At 36.6% G+C, this 20,971-nt stretch overlaps 1 protein-coding gene across 1 annotated transcript in view; it reads right to left on the bottom strand.

The window, feature by feature from the left end:
• The window catches only part of LOC115265162 (electron transfer flavoprotein beta subunit lysine methyltransferase), a 127,246-nt gene that overhangs the window by 41,063 nt on the left and 65,212 nt on the right, over window positions 1–20,971 (bottom strand). Inside the window, exon 2 of the mRNA XM_062848680.1 lies at window positions 4,194–4,497. Coding sequence (XP_062704664.1) covers window positions 4,194–4,450 — 257 coding nt within the window. The 5' untranslated portion in view covers window positions 4,451–4,497. The remainder of the gene's footprint in view (window positions 1–4,193; window positions 4,498–20,971) is intronic.

Here is a 20,971-nt window from a genome sequence, read left to right as displayed (position 1 = left end):
AACGTGTCACTTGAGTTTTGTTGAAATGGGTTTTCGAAAGCACGAGAAAGGCGCCATCACCGCTAGGTGGATTAATTTCGATTTTTTTTGCTGTGAAATCGTAAGCAAATTTACTCAGCAATCCAAATTTTTTCGTCTGAGAATAAAACATAAAACTGAAAATTTGATCCACAAGTTTTGGCTCAGGAGGGGAGTTGGGGGGCAAGGATGGGAACACTCACTTGCAAAGAGTTACACTCACTTGCTATTTCCTCAGCTCAGAAGCATGCAAAAAACGATGTATGTACGACTTTTGACTTGTGGATTCGTCTAAAACTTTGCCGAATAAAGTAGGGGTCGCACACGCATATCGAAGTCATGAGGGAGCTGCAAAGGCAACTCTCCACGAGGTGAATGTAAATTACACTCACCTAGTGGAGAGTCGCTTTCACAGCTTTGTCACGACTTTGGGATTCGTGTGCGACCTTTACTCCATTCGGCAAAGTTTTAGACAAAACCACAAGGCAAAAGTCGTCCATACATCGTTTCTTTTTTTTTTTTTATCTGTATTAGCGAGATTTTTAGCCCTGGGCTAGTTCATCTCGGGACCCACGCTTTACTTCCCTTCCGAAGGAAGAAACTCACATTTTGTGAGTATGTCGGGAGTGGGATTCGATCCCAGGTCCTCGGCGTGATAGTCACGTGTTCTAACCATCCAACCAGATCCGCTCCACACATCGTTTCTTGATTGCACGCTTCTGAGCTGAGAAAATAGCAAGTGAGTGTAACTCTTTGAAAGTGAGTGTTCCCATCCCTGTTGGGGGGTGGGGTCACTGGGTTGCAGCAATCATTCGAATTCAAGTGAATCCTATTTCGGATTGTTAGGAATGTTGTTGCATACGTTTGAAGAATGAAGTTTTCCTTCAGTGTAGCAACCGCGGCCAACAGTGTCTGTGGCGGTAGTTCGTTATTAGTAGACTTCTGAATTGACTGATGTTTCGCAGCTCTGGTTGAGAAGGGGAATTAATCAATTGTAAAGCAAATTAATAAATTAATAAACAAATAGTTGCATATTTGGGAATTCTATGAGTATTTTTATAGAGCCTGGAAAAACTATCTGGATGATATGTTAATAGAGATTGTGGTCTCGCTATTGGGGTGACTCTAGTGGGAATTTCTTGAATTATATTGTTATAACTTGTTAGAACCAGTCTTCTTTCTATACTTCCTTGATTATCTGTCAAACTTAAAGAAGTTCAGTGAAATTTACTATTTTTACCGATTGTTTCGGTGAAAATGTTTACCGAACGCTCAGCGGCTGAGATTTCGGTTAACCATTGCCATGTTTTTTTTTCTTGTTGTGCGCAAGGAAAAAACTTCTGGCAATATTACTGAAGAAACTGTAGAAGTACTTCTGTGGAAACTTCAGAGAAAAAAAATGCGGTATCAGATTTTGCAAAAAAAAATTGGTTTAACATGTTTGCAGATTATAAGGGATAAAAGTTTCTGATTTCACCGTAATTCTTTTACCACTAGTTAGTAGAACTTCATATCAACGAACAGACTATTTACACATTATCCTACATTGTCTAGTTGAAGATAAAAGCGTGAACTAGTGTTAAGGTTGATGCCCTTCTCAAATCTCGAAAAGATTTCACAACAATCATTGACTTTAACGTAAAAGGCAACTTGTTTGCGTAGACGGTCTCATTTCAAGCATCTCTCCCGTGGGTTGATAAAGTTACAAGTGCCGGCGGCGTGTTACAAAGTTCTTTGCCCCGGGAGAAAACTAGTTTGATCTCGGAATGTAGCGTTTAGCTCCAGAAACCAATATGAAAGTGGTTGTTTTGCAGTTAAATGACTAACAAATAAAGCTAATTGCACCAGCTGTGGTGCAGCCTGTCTCTCTTATCGATGCACGGCGCAGTATATGGAAAAGCTACTATAAACACGGAAAGACCATAAAAGGGTTTGTATACAAGATGGTATTATGGCTATTTCGATTGCTAGGGCTAAACTCTTACTAAGCCGTTTATTAGTGAACATATAACTCAACCGGATGGTTTCTTTTCGTATCGGAAATGCCCCTCTGAATTGAGGGTGTTAGAAGCAAAGGGGTGTAAGCGACGCTCAAAGTTTTCCACCCATTTTCCCAGCTTCCAAATCAACCCCATTCCAAAACCTCATTCTCTCCCGTCAGAAATATCTCCGCCAATACTTTACCGATTCGAATGAAAATTTTACAGTATCATCTGCACACAATATACTATTACATTAGTGACCCGATTTTGTCAGCCCCTTTCCGATACACATTGTTTGCTCTCCTTAACCATCTAAACAGTTTTGCAAACTTTTTATTCCACCATGTTCTGCCTTCAAGCAGTAGTTTCATGATGACCATTAACAAATACATCAAAGTTTTACCGTAAGATAATGAGAGTAAAAAGTTCGTCGCAAAATGGGGCTGACAAAATCGGGTCCTTACTGTAGTATTGGTTAAAAAATCAGCCATTTCGATGCATGCAATCGAACGTTATACACTATTTCTCGTGGTGCAATTTGATTCCCTACACCCTTTAAGCTACATTATAAAAAAATATTTGGCTTTTATGTTTAGTTAACAACTTCAACAGTTACTGAACAATAACATGCTGAAAATGTGTAGTTTTGTAATGAATTAAGAAGTGAGAGCCAGCTTATTCCCAAATAGGAACGTAATGCCAGGAATAAAAAGTGGATTTTTTCACTCGCCAGATATACTTGCATGCATTCGCTTTGTTCCACACATCCGACTGACGAAGCCGATAACAATCATGCTCCGGCCACATTTCACACCTTATAGCCTTGAGATTCCGGATCATTCCAGATACAAGGGATCGAAATTAGTTGCGATCACGAAACTTCAACAAATTTCGATGATCGATCTATTTCTCACGTCCTCGCTCGAGCCGGCGGTTGTCGTCGTCGGTGCCCTCCAAATGACACGTGTCAATCCCTAAATTTTGGGCCTGTCCCAAAGCACGTTCACCAGCCTTCTCTTTTGTTTTTGTTTCTAAATTTAGGAATAAGTTGATTGATTGTGTTTGTTTGAATGATTAAAGGGCATAATTGATGCTGAAATGGGACACGTGTCGTTAAAATCCCTGTATTTACCCTATATGCTCTGCTTGTTTTAAATAGCTTGTAGAAAATTTGTTGTCAAAATATATCTGAGTCAGCTCAAAAGTGTGAATTGAATGTGCTACAATATAAACCAGTTTATTTTCTTCAATAATCTTTTCTTCACTTGCTTTTAATATACGTTTGCATTTCCCTGGATTTGTTATTACCTCAAGATTTCAAGTTAATTTGGAAAAATTTATGAACTGCAACAAGTCTGATTGATCGAGTAACAGAACTGCATATACAAGAAGCAATAGTCGCTTAACACCGTTAGACTGCAACGTCTGTTTTTCTATGATAGTTCATAAGCACACCATGTGCTGTCTTTTTCACGGTAAATATTGTTGTTATGGTACTTTTATATAGCGTCAAACGTCAAACTCTCAAGTGCAACAAAAGCTGTGTTTTCCCAAATGTTTTTCCAATTTATTTACGCTTTAACAAAACTGTCCAAAACAACTTTGTATAACAACAGCTTTCTCGTAGATTATAAGCTTATAGAAGTATTTTTGCCAAATTCAAATTTTGTATTTCAATATAAAATCCCAATTATCCAACCAGTCGGTTTCGCCCATTAGGCGCTAAGCAAAACCCGCCAAACTAGAAATGGGCCAACGAGCGTCAAAATATCAGGAAATTACTTGTTTTGGATTCTCGTCTGCCTCGTGTGCTTGGACGGGCTCGATGTGGGTATACCTACGAACCATCGTCGCCTCGCTTCATCGTCGTCACCAGGCAACAGAGAGGAGATTCCCGCGAGCGAACGCCGCTGATAACACATTTCTACGATTTGTTGTACAGGGGTCGCCCCAGCACGTCTTGTTGTTATTATTACCTACTCTCTACCTACAGACCAATAATTCACATGTGATTAGCGAAATGCGACCCAAATGCCGCCCCAATGTAGCATTGCCGCGCCGCGGCCTCTTATCAAGCAGCAACAGTGCGCAAAAATTGTCTCGTCCGTCACCTACTGGGATGGAACCAACTGCGCTGCGACCGCGTCTGCGACGCCTCTTGTTTTTGTTATTAACATTTTTCGCACTACTTACGACTTCTTGACCGTCGACGATGATGGGATGTTTTCGCGCTTTTCGCTGTCGCCGCAAGCGGGATCTAGTGATCTGTTTTTGCCGGCGTCACCGTCATGATAACAAGCTGCGTGATGGCTGCTACGTATTGGAAGGTGTCGCCGCCGGCACGTTCCCGTCCGTAGTACTAGTAGGCCGTCTGCAACGCCCATCGCAGACGCCAACGCCGCCAGGGCCCTTGGTTGCTGATAACAGCCGGTCGCTAATCTCCGAAGCATGCCTGCGGCCACGAACCTGCGCGCTAATGAACTTGCCAAGTGGATTCCTGTTAAATAAACAATCGGGGATATTGTGACACGTGAGTTGGGTCAATACACTAGCTTTAGGGGGAGCACGCATTAAGGTGGTGTACTCCTTGAATATCATATGATATTGTTAAATTTCATTGATTATTCGCGACATTGATTATTTATTGCGTTTTGCTACTATCACGCTCCTCAGCACCAACGCAGGAAGATATTGGTGATTCCAAATACATACTACTACACGATGATCGCATGTTTCACTTGTGAGGATTCAAGTTTTTTTTTTAATTTTGTCTACTTACTACTGAAAATATAAGTCCAGAGCACCCGTGGTGGTGCAGAGTGCCAAATTAAAAGATCTTCGATCTCAGACAGTATTGACCAATCCAAATTCCTGTGTGGTAGTGGTTTGTGTTCAGATTTCCCGTGTTAATCTATCTGTAAGAACTTTGTAAACATCTTTTGTTCTCACGTATATGGATAGGCTTGCAGTAGGTTTCGTGAGACTTTTTTTTGGACAACTCAATTCCTCCATGCTTCAATTCAGCAACGACCCAGGTGGGATCGGACAAGACACCGTTGTGCAGTACTCTGCACGAAAATGCCTTGTACTGTGCTTCAATATGGCCGATGATTTTCTCAGGGATACCCTTGCGCCTGAGGGCTCCTAACATGTTTTCATGATTAAGGCGGTCGAAAGCTTTTTCGTAATCAATGAACGCCAGGTAGAGAGATTCCCTGAATTCGACAATATGGTCCACACAGAATCGTTTGGAACGGAATCCTGCTTGTTGTCGCCGGAGAGTTACGTCCATCTTCTCCTGTATCTGGTTAAGTAGCACTTTGCAGAGGACTTTGAGAACGATGCACAGTAACATAATACCCCGCCAAATAATGCACACAGTCAAGCCAAAGACCAAACTTTGGTCAAGCCACTCTTTTTGGGCACCTTACTCCAGAAGTTACTTCAGGAGTTCCATCGGAAATTTATCCAAGAGGTTATTTGCAAACTTTTGTAAGAGTTTCATCGAAAACTGTTACTAGAACTCCACATAAAAATCTTTTTAGGAGATCTGAAGGTACTTTCCAAATTTTCTCCGGTAGTTTATCGGAAAATCCTTTAAGAATTCATTTGGGTGTTGTTGACAAGTACATTTGAGAGTTCCTCCAGGAGTTAATTCGAAATTTTCTTCAGCACAGAATCCTTGACCTTTTTTTAAGAAATTCTTTTAGGAGTTAATTTGAAAATACCTGTAGCACATCTTTCAAAAATTTGTCAACCAGTTGCTTCTGAATCTTCCTTGTGTTTCTTCGGTATTTCCCTCAATTATTTTTACAAGAATTTCTCCAGGAGTTCCTCTAGAAGTTTATACAGAAATTAATTCAAAAATAGCTCCAGCATTTTTTTTTCTGGGAGTCTTCCAAGAATTCCTTAGAAAATCCTTCAGAAGATCCTACGGAAATTCCTCATGGAGTTCGTTCGACAGTCAATCCAAAAGTTCCTCCAGGAATTTCTTCTAAAGAATTTTCCAAAGGAACTGTTGCAGAAAATGTTGAAGGAACACTATGGAAAGTTCCTGAAGAACTTTTTCAGGAATTCTTGGGGAAACTCCAGAAGGAATTCGTTATGAAATTAAAAAAACTCCGGAAGAACCCCTGGGAGAACTATCATAGGAACTTCTCTAGAAACATCCGGAGGAATACCTGAAGTATTTTCCGAAATAGCTTCTGAAGAAAATTTTGAAGGTATTTCTGAAGTAACTATTTCCCAATGAAATGAATTCCGAAAGATCTATTGTAGGTATGACGGAAGAAACTTCAGAGGATTCTTGGATTTAAACGGATCTCTTGGTAGCTATTGTAGGAAATGCGGCTGGAACTTCTGGAAATTTCCCTTTTTTAAACTTTTGCAAAAAATGCCTAAGAAATTCCAAAGAAACTTTCATAGGAACTCCTTGAGATTTCCTGGAAAGAATTCCCAAAGGACCTCTTCGAGAAATCCCTGGAATAGCTCCTGGGAGAATTCTCATTGGAACTTTTTTTAAGAAACAGTCGGAGCTTCTGAAGAAATTTTTGAAGGTTCTCATGAAGAAACTATTTCCCTTAGAATTCCTGAAATGAATCCTTGCAGGTATGGCCAAACCAACTTCAGAAGGGTCATGGATTTAAACGGAACTCATGAAGGAACTCACCAGGGAACTATTGTAGGAAACTGCTGTAATTTTCTCTAGAGGAATTTCCAAATAAACTCCTGTAGAAAACTGCAGAACAAATTCCAGAGAAACTTTTATAGGGATTCCGTAAGATTTCCTGGAAAGAATTTTCGCAATAACTTCTGAAGAATTTCGAAACGAATTCCTGGTGATAATCTTAAAGGAATTTTCAGAGGAACACCAGAACAAAAACTGCTGAAGTACTGGCCGAAAAAATTCCTGAAAAAATGTCTTACTTGAAGGAATTCTTACATGAACACCTAGGGGAACTGTCGAAGTAAGCCCTAAAGAATTTTCCTAAAAAAAATCTTGAAGGGATTCACCGAGATAGGTTTTTGAATTCTCTAATGCCATAGAATCTCCTAGCAGAGTTTCCGTATCATGGAAGAATCTTCGAAGAAACTCTGCAAAAAAAAAATCGCGAAGCAACTTCTGAAATAAACGTCGAAGAAAGTTCCAGAGGATTTTTCATATGAATTCTGGATGTAATTCCTGGAGGAACTGTTGTAATTCAATTATGAACTTTTGGGCTAACTTCTGATGGTATTTTTGGAGGAACTGAGGTGTCAGAGAAGCGTTTCAAGAAATTTCTGGAAAAATAATAAAGAAACTCGTACCGGAATTTGATGATTATTGTATGATTAACACCCAGAGGAATAAAAAAAAAATACTTTGAGAAATCTTTGAAAAATACACGGAGGAACCTTAGAAAAATCTTTTCATGTTCATGAATTTGGAGGAACCCTCAAAGGCATTTCTGGAAGAGCTATAGATAGAAGCTTTTCTAGAACTAGAAGAACCCAACAAACATCATTGTTGCACAACATATGAACAAGCCGCTTTTAAGCATGAAATTTCGACTGAATTAGCTGTTATTCAGCAGACAGTGTTATTTGAGAAGGAATTCTCGAAGGGTTTTTTTTCGATAAAAATCTTGAAAAAAAATATCCGAAGGATCTGATAAACAATTTTCCGAAGGAGCTTTTGCAAGGAACTCCTGAAGATATTTCTGAAGAAACTCTTGGAGAAATTTTTGTAAAACATCAATGAATATCCGTAGTAACTGTTGGAAGAATTTCCGAAGAAACTCCTGATGTGATTCCCGATGGAACCTTTTTAGATACTTTCACTTCTGTACTTCTGCCACTTCTGTAGAACTTCCCGAATGATTTCCTGGATTAATTATCGAGATAACTCTAAAACAATACGGAAGATCTTCTGATAGAATTTCCTAAGCAACTCACAGAAGAACTTACAATTGAACTTCCAGAAAAATAATTGCAGGATTGAAGCCCTAAAGAAACTCCAAATAAATTCATGAACATTTCTTGATGAAACTGCTCAAAGAAACCCTTGTAAAAATTTCTGAAGCAATTTTCGGAGAAAACTGCCGGAAGAATCGTTGAAGTAACCCCTGTTTATATTTCTGAAGATCTTTTCAACTATTAGCTGCCCCAAGTCGACCTGTGAATACTTGAATGTGGTCTTCAGTAGTGCTTGTGGAGCATTCCATAATTAAATTCGTCAAACACTCTCAGAATGTGGTTTGCACAAATAATTCTAAAAAAAATTAAGAAATTGCTGCAGTCACTTTTCCACCTAGAGTTTTTTCGAGTGCTCCCGAAATCTTATTCTTATTCTGGGGTTCTAATGAAATATTGCGTAGTTGACATTGAAATGTCTTCTGCAATTTCTTCTGCATTTTTTTCGGGAGTTTGTAGGTTTTTTAGAATTTCTTTATCTATACTATCCGGTTTTCCTTCGGCAATTTCTTTAACAATTCTTTCATGAATCTCTATAGTTCCTATAAAAATTCTCTAGGCAATTTCTCAGAGATGTTTTCACTAATCAATACAAGAATTCCTGTAGCACATTCTATTGGAATTCGGCAATTCCGATGTTATTTGTTTAAAAAATTTATTTGGGAATTTCATATATCATCAGCATTTTTTTTTAATTTCTCAGACAAATATTTTTGAGACCTCTTCGATTATTACTTTGGGAACTTCTTCGGTAATTCCTTTGAAAATTTCTTTGCCAAATTTCTCAGATCTTCCCTTCAAGAATTAAAAAAAAGTCGGCAGTTCTTTTAGAATTCTTTTTTATATTCTATCAGAATTTGCTTTAAAAGCCCTCTGGCAGTTCCTTTTGGGAAATCGTTCGACAATTCCTTATGACACTCCTCGAGCAATTCTTATGGGAATTACTTCCGAAATTTCTCCGGTATATTCTTTAAGAATTCCTTCAGAAGTATTTCAATTGAATGAAATTTGGCAATTTATTTTGGGAATATATCAGGTCATTTTTTTTAAAGCTTTAATAATTTCTTCATCAATTCCTTTGACAACTTGTTTGGAAACTTCTTAAGAAATTTTGCCGGGAACTTATCCGGAAATTCCCAGTTTTTTTTTTTTTGGCAATTTCTTTGGATTTTTTTTGTGATTTCCTTCAAGCATATTTTTGCAAGTTACAGCAATTCAAATTTTAAATTTCTTTGGCTATTCTTTTGGAAATTACAATTATTTTGTAAATTGTTTGAGGAATCCTTTGTTAATTCTTCCGCAATTCCTTTAACAATTCTTCTATGAATCCCTATAGTTCTATGTGACTTCTATTCAGTTTCTATAAGAAATCTCTAGACAACTTCTCCAAGATTTCTTCAGTAATTAATGAAGGATTTCCTGTAGCACATTCGTTTGGAATACCCTCGGCAATTACGATGTAACTTGTTTCAAAATTTTCTTCTGGAATTTCGTTGGAAATTTCTCTTTTAAATATTCTGGAGACCTTTCCTATCATTACTTTGGGAACTTCGTCGGTAATTTCTTTTGGAAATTTCTTCGCCAAATTTCTTAGAGATTTTCATCGGGAATTCCTTTGAAAAAAAAATCGGAAATTTTTTCAGAATTCTTTTGAGCATTCCTTCAGAATTTGCTTGGAAATTACTCCGGCAGTTCCTTTAGAAATTCTTCTAAATTTTTTTTAAATTTTTTTTCCAAATTGTTTCTTAAGAATTTCTCTAACATGGTATGTGGAAAATCAGATGGTAGTTCCTTCAAAACTTTTTTTTACTTCTCTTTGGATCTGAATATTAGCCACAACAAGTTGCGTTGATTTTCATAGAATCTTCGCCGACGTTATGATCCCGTATAGGATCTGTTCCAAGGTTCGATACTTAATCATTTTAGTTTTTATTTACGTGTATTTACGTTTGCTAGTTCTACTTTCTTTAAGAAAACTCCTTCCCTGTTATGGGAATTACTTTCGAAATTGGTTCGGTTTAGGAAATTCCTTTGAAAATTTCTTTGCGACTACTAGGGAAATTTCTTCTGTCACTCTTTTGGAATATATTTCGGCAACTTATTTGGGATTCGATTTGGCCGATTTCTCTGAAAAGCTTTCATAGTTTCATCAGCAATTTCTTTGGCAAGTGTTTTATGAAACCCTATAGTTATATGAGAATGCTCTACAGTTCCTAAATATGACAATTTTCTAGATAATTTGTTCGTTCAGAATACCTTCAGCAATTCCGATGTAACTTTTCACAACAATTTCTTTGAGAATTTCATCAGCAATTTCTTTGGAAATTCCTCAAACAAATCGTTTGGAGAACTCTTCGATTACTACTTTCGAAACGTCTTCGGTATTCCTTTGGAAATGTCTTCACCAAATTACTTAAAGATTTCCTTCGGAAAATTCTTAAGAAAATCTTTGACAGTTCTTTCAGAATTCTTTTGGACGTTCCTTCAGAATTTGCTTGGAAATTCCTCTGGCAATTCTTTCTTAAATTCCTTAGGATTTTTTTTTGATGTTTTCTCTTACATTTTTTTCAAAATATTTCTATGGCATGATCTTTGGAAAATGGTTCGGCAATTCCTCGTGAAACGCTTCAAGCCCTTTCTTTCATAAATTTTCACAAAGATTCCCGCGATAATATCTTTAAGGATTACTTTAAAACCCTTCATATGTGGATTTCTCAGTAATTCTTCCATGGATGCCTATAGGAAATCCTTCAGAGATTCCTATAGATTTTGTTAGAAAATCGTCTATAAATTTCCTTAGTAATTTGACCAAAATTTACCTTCAGAAACTCTTATATACCTAAGCAGCTCACATATCACAGAAGAGTACGGCAGCGCAGTTTTTTGGTTGTACACGAGTCATAATCAAGCATGGATTTAGATTTACATAACAAATGCACATGTTCAACCAAAAAACTGAGCTGCCGTACTCTTCTGTGACATGCGTGTGTGGTATGTAGATTAATGTAGAAAAAATAACGCTCTAATATTACCAAGAAAACCTTCCATTGATTCTTTTTGAAATTGTTCCATGTTCACTAGAGATTGCTTCCTAAATTTCTGCTAGAATTCCCCTAGACAACCGTTCATGAATTTCCTCATGAATTCCTCCAGAAAATCATAAATTTGGATTTTCGTCAGATATTTCTCTAGGTTTTTCGTTCGAAAATTTGTCATTGATTTTATACAAAAAAATTCTCAGGAATTTCTTCATTCAACCTTCTGTTTTTTTGGATTTCAGAAATTCTTCAAGTGGTTCTCCTTAAATTCTTATTGGCATTCCTTCAGGCATATCCTAATGCTCAACTGCAGGAATTCCTGCAAGAACTGTTACATAAATCCCATTGGAAATTCTTCCTGAAATGTCTTCTGGATTCTTATATGGACCAGATATTCCAGCAGGAATTGTTCCACAGATTTCAACAAAAACTCATTACATAATTTCTTCTGGAATTGCTTCTGGTATTTATTCATGTCCATGGTTTTCCTGATGGTTACTGAAACATTTCTTACAGATCTTCTGAGAAACATTTAGAATAAGCTTCAGAAGAAATCTTGAGTAAAGTTGAGTAAAGTTGTTGAAAAAGTTTCCTGAATATTCCTGGAACTCAATTGGCTATTCCAAAAAGAAAAAAAAAATACTGTAAGATGTCCTGAAGAAATGTATGTATCATTTATGTAGGGAATCTGAAATATCATTTCTAGTTTAGTGCTGGTCTTAGTCCTTGGGCGACCCCTATTGGCATTCCTGAATAAAAACACGAATTAAACAGTTTAAAAAAATGAAAAAAAAAATCAGGTCGAATTTGTTTCTTCGAAACACCAAAAACCAACTTTTAAAACAACTTTGAAAAAAAAATATTACAAACTTTTTCGAATTAACAATGTTGAATTGTCGTGGGACGTCCACCTGGATGCTTGCCAAGGGCCAAATTATTATTGTTCTTGTCACTCGATGACATTTCCCCGAATTCCATTACCTCGAATTTCCAGAAAAATTGCCAAAAAAGCTTCCTACGAAATTGTCGAAAAAAAATTGAATGGAATTACTGAATTTTTCAAACACATTTCCAAAAGAATTCTCTGAACACTCAAGAAAATAATTCACAAAGGGATCTCTAAATGAAAATATGAGCAACATTTTGGTGCTGCCTGTTGGTTGTCATTACTAAATCAAATCGCCTAAACGCAACACAGTTAAGTAATGAAGTAATACTGGGTGTAGTTTAGGTGACTGACTCAATCTAAGCTTTTGTTCGTACTATAGTTTCTGAAGATTGGACCTTCAATGTTTGATTTCGACTTTCGTCACGTGAGGTTTTCGTAGTCCGTTTAAAATGTCTTTCGTATTTCTCCTATTCCTCTTCATCCTCTCTGTAAAACTCTCATAAAGACCTTTCAATGAAAACGACATTGCCCCAACCCAACGACCAGCAATTGCGATCGGTAATGATGATTTCGCATTTTTGAGCGACGACGAATCCGTGCCTATTCGGACTTTGATCTTCTCACTTTGACGAACAAGTGTGATCAAATATTTAACCAAACAATGATGGCTGCTGCTACGGGTTTTCGTCTGATGTCGAGACATGGCATCGTCGCGTGTCAAACGATACAACCCAGATATGTACATCCGCATCTAGAATTTCCGAAATTCCCCATCACGGGGACTGATCGACCGAAAAAGTAACCACCAAACTGCCCCAAAGCTAAAAGAGCATATCCGCCTCTCCACTTTTGATGACGTGCGTACTCAACGGACTTGTACTGCTGCTGCAGCTGCCCCGTGCGTAGATTTACGACACGAAGTTGCATTGCCCCTCTTGGTACGCGAGGCGAGCGGTACAAACCAGGCATTCTAGATCTACCCGCGAACACGGATTTTCGTGTCGTGTTTGCAAGCAATGGGCCTCCATGTGGGGTTTTTCCCAAGCCAAGATCGTTTTTGTACCCGACAGCCGACACATTACCAGCAGCTAAATCTTTGTGTAATGGGAGAGATCGCTTCTTGGGATGGAGAGCGCGCGAGATTCGGATTCGGTTGAACTGGTTTTCATTGAGAACAACTATGGTACGGTGGGAGGCAGCAATACTAAAAAGGGGAGTATTTGCTGTGCGTGGATGTTGGAGGCTCCAACTTGGAGCAACGAAAATTCCGCGAACGATCGCGCCCGTACAAGGTTTACCGTGTATTCCGCATCAGCGAGCGATAACTCCCTGCGCCGCGTGCCACGCTGGGGAAATACAGCGAGAGCGAAAATAACAAACCGAATGGAACGGCCGACGACGAAGCCGAACAGCACTGGGAAGGGTTGCCGAGTTTATGGTTCAGTGGCAGCAAATGGGGGTGTTAATTGAGTGGATAGCGTACAGGTTTGAGCGACATTTGACTTAATTTTTGAAAAATCATGGTATCGGAAATAGCTAATGGAATCTCCAATGAGGCAATCGACTAAGACGTGGTGTTTCCACCAACTCAAGACCAAATGGATCGAATTCTTGAGCTCTAAGATATTTTCCTTTTTGTGTAGTGAGATGTATGATAGTCAAAAGCCGGAATCCAAATGGATGCCTATAAAGCAAATGGCGTCTGTCGATGAAGGCTTGTATGAGCAATGTTGCCAATTTTTCGGTTCATCGAATAATATAAAACTTTGAGATTATTGTAAAAATATTTGCAATTAATTTGAAATGAGTTCACTTTTTGATGACATGGTCTTTTAAATTTGAGTTGTTTTTAGTTTAATATGTTCAAAACAACTCTCTATAGAGAGTTGAACAACTTAAACAGCGACATGGGGTCGTACACAAATTATGTCACGCTTTTGGGGGGAGGGGGAGGGGGGGTAGGGGGGTGGTTTAGCAGAACGTGACGACCCTTACAAAAAATAATGAGGTCCCATACAAAAAGTGTGACATAGGGGGGAGGGGAGGGGGTTGAAAAAGGTCGATTTTTGTGTGATATAATTAATGTATCACCCCTATAATGTTTTGCACTTTTCGGTATAACTCATCCAAAATCATTACCAATATTAAATGAAATTAAGGCTTTCGTAGCGTCATCAAAATCATCAATCATTGCTTTCAAACTTTGATGATACAAAACTCGAGCATGAAATCAGAGCGTTAGAGATTAATCATAAATTTATCCATAATTAATGATAAATGATTAAGATAAATCAAAAATCATTAATCATGATTACAAAAATATCGTTTCATCATTAATCATTAATATTAACCACACTGCTTTCGCAATCATAATTATCATTATTCAGTGATTATAATCGTTCACGGTGTGTCAAAAACCGTTATTAACAAATAAAAATGTCCACCCAGATGGCACCCGGCATTCGAAAGATATACTATTCTAGTATCTCATCTGAAAATTTGAAAATGTTTCATCGAGGGAAACTAAAGTTTTTGTGATTTGAAGATTTTGAGCCATTGCTATAGGATTTTCTTATATGAGTAAATATGCACGTACGGTGTGCCTGATACCACAATTAACAAATAAAAATGTTCTCCAAACTTACACCCGACATTTGAAAGATATACTATTCTAGTATCTCCTCCGAAAATTTGAAAATGTTTTATCGAGGGAACCCAAAGTTTGTACTGTTTGAAGATTATCCTCTATTTTCATAGAATTAGCTCATATATGGCAATATTGTCATAGGATGTTTCATTGGCTTTTCAAATCATAAACAAATACTAATAAGTTTCACAAACACCATTCCAAAGATACATCATTCAAACAACTTCTATCTGAAAATTTGACAACATTTCATTGAAACGATCGCAAATTACAGTTTGTGAAAATATAAGATATGATAAGGTATATTGAAAATGTAGTAACTTCTTAGAATATTATTTCAATTTCGCATGTTAATCATTCCTCGCGATGAATAACTCATCTAAAACTTTGATTATATATCACATTTTTTGCTATACTGTTACAAAACTCAGTAGGTGTTTTTAACGTGCATATAGATAAAGCGATAGTATGCATATCTCCAATGAAATTGAAATCCAAGCTTCAAATTGTTGTTACTGATGATCATTCAAATGTAAAATTTCTAAATTCACGAGTGACACGTTAGTAACATGACGTATAAAAGCTGGTTAGTAAAACGATTTGCATTTAGGTTTACTTTAAAAGCTTCAATATCTTAAACATTTAACCAGAGATGAGAAATGGGATGAGAAAAAAATAATAATAGGGGTTTGGGACCCTAGAAACTCTAATGCGTATATCAATTGAACACCCCAAGTTCTGCATTCCAACTTCGGTCTTGAACTGTGAAGTCCCGTTTCAATATTTTTTCGAAAATTCTCTCACTATGACACTTCTAGGGTTCCAAAACCCTGTTCTTTTTTTTTCATCTCATAATACGAAGCTTTTTAAAATTTTATTGAGCAGTGTTATTATTTGTTTATGATATGAAGAGCACGACAATATTCCCAGTGTCGGACAAAACAATAAGACCACCAACCATTTTTCATACAAAATGGCCAAGTTTGACGATGTGATGTTCGATTTCTAGTGAACCGATTTGGCTGAAATTTTGACAGTTGCCATGGAGTTACGTGAATTTTGATTTGTATTTAATTGATTGCGTTCTGTTCACTACATCAAAAGTTACAGATGTACAAAACGACAAAATAATAGGACCAGACTTTCAGATTGCCATTACCAAAGGATATATCAGAGTATCTGATGATTGATAAATGATATACTAGTACTAAAATTAAGGATGCCATTTGAACTTAGGGACATTTTTATTGAACCGACCACAAATAACCAGCATAAAAATCTGGTGTTTTTGTTTTCTCGCATCGTATATCTGTGACTTTGGAAGCTTTGAACAGAATTCAATCAATTTAATACAAATCGAAACTCCCGTAAATCCATGTCGGCTGTCAACATTTCAGCCAAATAGGTTTATTAGAAATCGAGTATCATATCGTCAAACTAGGCTATTTTGTATGAAATAGAAGCGGTGGTCTTATTGTTTTGTCCGACACTGTATGAGCTAATTCTATGAAAATATAGGAAAATCTTCAAACAGTAAAAACTTTGGTTTCCCTCGATAAAACATTTTCAAATTTTCGGAGGAGATACTAGAATAGTATATCTTTTGAATGCCGGGTGTTAGTTTGGAGTAAATTTTTATTTGTTAATAGTGGTATCAGGCACACCGTGCGTACATATTTACTCATATGAGAAAATCCTATAGAAATGGCTCAAAATCTTCAAATCACAAAAACTTTAGTTTCCCTCGATGAAAGATTTTCAAATTTTCAGAACACATACTAGAATAGTATATCTTTCGAATGCTGGGTGCCATTTGGGTGGACATTTTTATTTGTTAATAACGGTTTTTGGCACACCGTGCGTTAGTAATTCTTCCTAGAAAAAGATTCATCATAAAAAATACACAGCGTAACAAAAATTAACCTTTGGTCTGTCTCAAGAGCAAACTTATGTGTTTCCAAAGGATTTTGGACCGCTGAATCCGATTCCGGGCTCAGATTTGCTCCAACACGTCACAATTTTGAGCTATACCTTAATTTATAGGGCAAAATGTGCGATTTTGTGCTTTTTTGATGGCAAGCCATTGTGCATGGAAATATTTTTTTAAGCAATCAAAAGGTTAAATGGTCAATTAACATCTAAATTAACGACTCATGCAAAATATTTCGTTTTACCAAATCGAATTTGATAGTTTTAAGCGATCTATGTTAGGTACGATATTTCCCATACAAGTCGCCCTCCAAAAGTTGCATGCAAGTTTTCATACTAACATAAAATGCCTAAATCTGTGCAGTGCTTCAATCCTTTGTTTTTGGTAGGATGAAAATGGGAGCCACATGCTTAATAAGGGAACCAATACCCTACATTAAGTTCTGCTCTAAAGACTAAAACCTTTTCTGTTCAGGTTATTTTTATGCACTTTCAATTTATGCACCTTTTTATGTCCTGTAATAATTGTGCATTAAAAATGTAATAATGATGGTTACTATGGCAATGACGGGGGGCGTTTATCAGTAGGTCGGCTCTACACGGAAACAAATCCGATCCTGTTTTTATGATTCACAAATCATAAAACATAAAGGTTTGTCATTTTATGAAATCATGATCACGAATCATAATTTCATAAACTGGACAACTAATATCATGATTCATTGCAACCATTTATCTGAGCTAGAACTCATGATCATTATCCGAGCAACTAATATCATGATTCGTTAGAACCAGTTTTATGAGCTCGAACTCATGAAAATTATCAAGCGTTACGTGCTCCGCACACCTGTAAAAACATGGTCATTCAGTGTGTGGCATCGCTGGTGAATAGTGAAAAAATGTAAAAAGCCATTATTTTAATGGGAATATAGTTTTGAGTAATTATTGTATGATTACTTTTAGTGTTCTTATCGAACTAATGTGTTTCTCGTGAAAACAGTCTGCCAATGAAATTGGTAAGTAAAGAATGTGCCAAAAAAAATTTCTTATGTTTTTTCTTCACTCATTTCCAAAGCCGATTACACGCCATCGTTCTCGTTTCAGTTCCAATTCCGTCCAATTCCGTTCCAGCTTCGTTTGTTCGAGTTCCGCTGCCGTCAAACGACATCAACCCCATCCAGACTACATCGTTCCGTTCTTGCCAGCTGCATAAAACGGCGCAGGCACCGTTCCGACAGCGTCCGGCTCCGTTCAGCGACGCTTGAGTAAAAAAAAAAGATGTTTTAAAACATCCGATTGCACGCCATCCTTCTCATTCTAGCTCGAACGGCTGCGATTGTCAATTCTCACCCGGATCCGTCCAATCCCGTTACGGCTATCCGTTGTAATTGGGTTACGACTAAATCACCTCCGAAATGACTGCATTGCAAATTTGACAAGAATCTAGTTTTGCATCAAGCATTGTAATGAAAGTATGCACGGTAACACAACTCATTCATATTCGAGCTAAAGTGAAACAATACAAAAAAATAGTAAATTGCAGTTCCAATGATTTAGTCTCATGATTGTAGAAAATCCCCCAGACTCATAAGTGATGCGCACCCTAAACCATGATTCGAAGTCACAATAACATAATTTAGCTTCATGGTCTTATGGAATCCACCTGACTCATAAGCGATGCGCACCCGAAACCATGATTCAAAATCTCAATAACATGATTTAGCTTCATGGTCTTAGAAAATCCACCAGATTCATAAGCGATGCGCACCCGAAACCATGATTCGAAATCGCAATAACATGATTTAGCTTTATGATGGTCCTAGAAAATTTAGCAGAATCATAAGCGATGCGCACTTGAAACCATGATTCGAAATCTCGATAACATGATTTAGCTTCATGATCCTAGAAAATTCAGCAGAATCATAAGCGATGTGCACCCGAAATCATGATTTGAAATTTCGAATGTATGATTTAACTTTATGATTAAAAGATAGTAACGCATTCGTAGCATTACGAGACAATAGATCATACTATCACCCAAGTAACACAGAAAACATCTTTCAAAATCAAAACTTCAAAAGATGTTTTTTAACTGTAATATAAGTGTATTATGAAGCATATTGTGTTATTATTAGGCTTTTATAATGTAAACCAATTACAAACAGCAAAAAAAATATCGAAGATTGCACCAAGTAATAAATATGTACATTTTACTAATTTATAACAATAATAGAACATCATGGAAATAACTCATGAAAGCAACAATGGTTAATTTTACAAAAGCATCACATTCTGGGTTTGCCGAATTTCCATAACTGCACAATTAACACAGAATTAAGCATAGTTTTCATGGCCCATATTTTGGTCGATGGTGGACAGAAAGATCTCCGACGAGGACGATGATGTCGAAACTTGTGCCAAGATAGATTTGTGTTTTCTGTCGAGTTCATACAGGGCGTCGAAGATGAAGACCACAGAAATGTTTGATCTGGGTTATTATCGTTGTTACCGAATTTTGGAACGCAACTCGAACTCCTGTGTACGGCCGAATAGTAGCTGCTCACATATCGTTCTGGACACCTTCAAGTACTATCCTAAGACCTCTCGGCTGCAGCGATTAGTTGAATTCCCGAATTAATTTCCAGAAAACGACTCAGATTCATCAACAACAGCAGAGCGAATAGAACAATGACAATGTTTACGTTTACATTTTGACAGATTCAATCATGCTGAAATTAAGTTGTAGTGTAGTTATTCCAGAGTTTAAATTTACACCTCAAAACATAATTATAACTCGATAAAGCGTTTGTTGTAAGAATGTTTATAGTTTGTATTACTAACGTAATTTTAACGCGTCTTCAGATATTGCGTCTTTTTCAAAGAAAATTCATCCAAATTACAGTACCTGTCAAAAATGTGCATGCACCAATAAAAATATGGAAACCAATTGGATATTTTATTCATTCTATTCATTATAAATTTGGAAACAAAACTATTTGTTGATTTCATATTTCTCTAATCTCACGCGTGTTATAAACAGTGATAAATCTTAAGCTCAAAACAATAATTATTATAATTTGGATAGTTGTTTACATTTTATGTACGACACTGTAAGTCTCATAGAGAATCAGCCATATTGATTCTTCATGTGGAGTCAATAAATTGAAAGAACAGCACAATTTGGTTGGCTTATTTTAATGGTCATGGTTGGTTTTTTTAATTGAACCCTGCAGCGCTTGAAATTTGGGTGAGCAAAATCGACAGTTTCACCATAAATTTTGATTCGCATGTGAAATATCGCTACCATTATTGAGCATAAACCATGTCTTAATTAGCTTTTCAAATAATCTACAAAAAATATTGACTTCATAACGTTTTTCAAATTTCAAGTTCATGTGGTTGAAGAAGCCAAATATATTTATAATTAAATTAATCTTGTTTTCTGTGTTCTGACATTTCTTACGCTACATGTTGTGCATATATATTGTTGGATATATTATTTTTGTAGTATAAATGCTATCTATCAGTTATATAGCTTAAGGATAGCTAAATTCCAACCTGTGCATATAATGTGTAATATACACTACCCGTCATAAGTACGGACTCACAAAAAGTATTGCAACAATATTGCATCACCCTGACTCACCTCGATATCTCCAAAACCTGAGGACTTACAAAGATGCTGTCTTCAGGAAAGTTATTCAGAAGACCAAAAGCAACAACTTTTCCAAAGCCGGCATTTTTATAGGTGTTCTGGTTTTAGAGATATCGAGGTGAGTCAGGGTGATGCAATATTGTTGCAATACTTTTTGTGAGTCCGTACTTATGACGGGTAGTGTACATGTTTTTTACATGTTATATTACTACCAAAATGTATTATTTGAGCTTATGAATGTAATTGTTTTATATGTGTATTTTGCATGTGATATTAATGATAAATATTTGGATACATACAGGGGGTGGCCAAAATGTTTGGGATAGGCAACTTTTTTTCTCCCACAAAAAAATTCAACATGCTGTAACTTTTCATTGAGTGCATCAAAAAATCTCAAATTTTGACTGTTTATCAACCTATTATATGTGCATCATTGGTACAAATTTGGGCTCGATTGAATAGTTTTTCACGAAGTTTGAAACGTTTGGGTAACACACTATTTTTTAGACAACTCATTTTTGAGCTGTTATATCTCGGAAACCAGTAAACCGAATTGAGTGAATTTTTTAACGTTTATCAACAATATATTGATACTTAATACAACGTTATAAAATTTAATATTTTTTCACGGCGAATTAAGTTATACCGGGTTGAAATTTTTACCCATATAGAAGAAAATTAGTCAAATTTACAATACCACACAAAAATTACGAAATGTGTTCTTCTTTTTATCTAAATAGGCTCTAATATATCTGATTAAAGATAACTTGAGAACAGAAGTGGAAAATCTTTGGACATCAACACTAAAATTTACTGACATTAACGTAAAAAAAAATACTTTTTTTTCGAAAAAAATCCAAA

This window comes from Aedes albopictus, chromosome 2 (genome assembly GCF_035046485.1).
Source record: "Aedes albopictus strain Foshan chromosome 2, AalbF5, whole genome shotgun sequence".
NCBI classification, from domain to species: Eukaryota; Metazoa; Arthropoda; class Insecta; order Diptera; family Culicidae; genus Aedes; species Aedes albopictus.
This window is presented reverse-complemented; position numbering and strand designations above follow the sequence as displayed.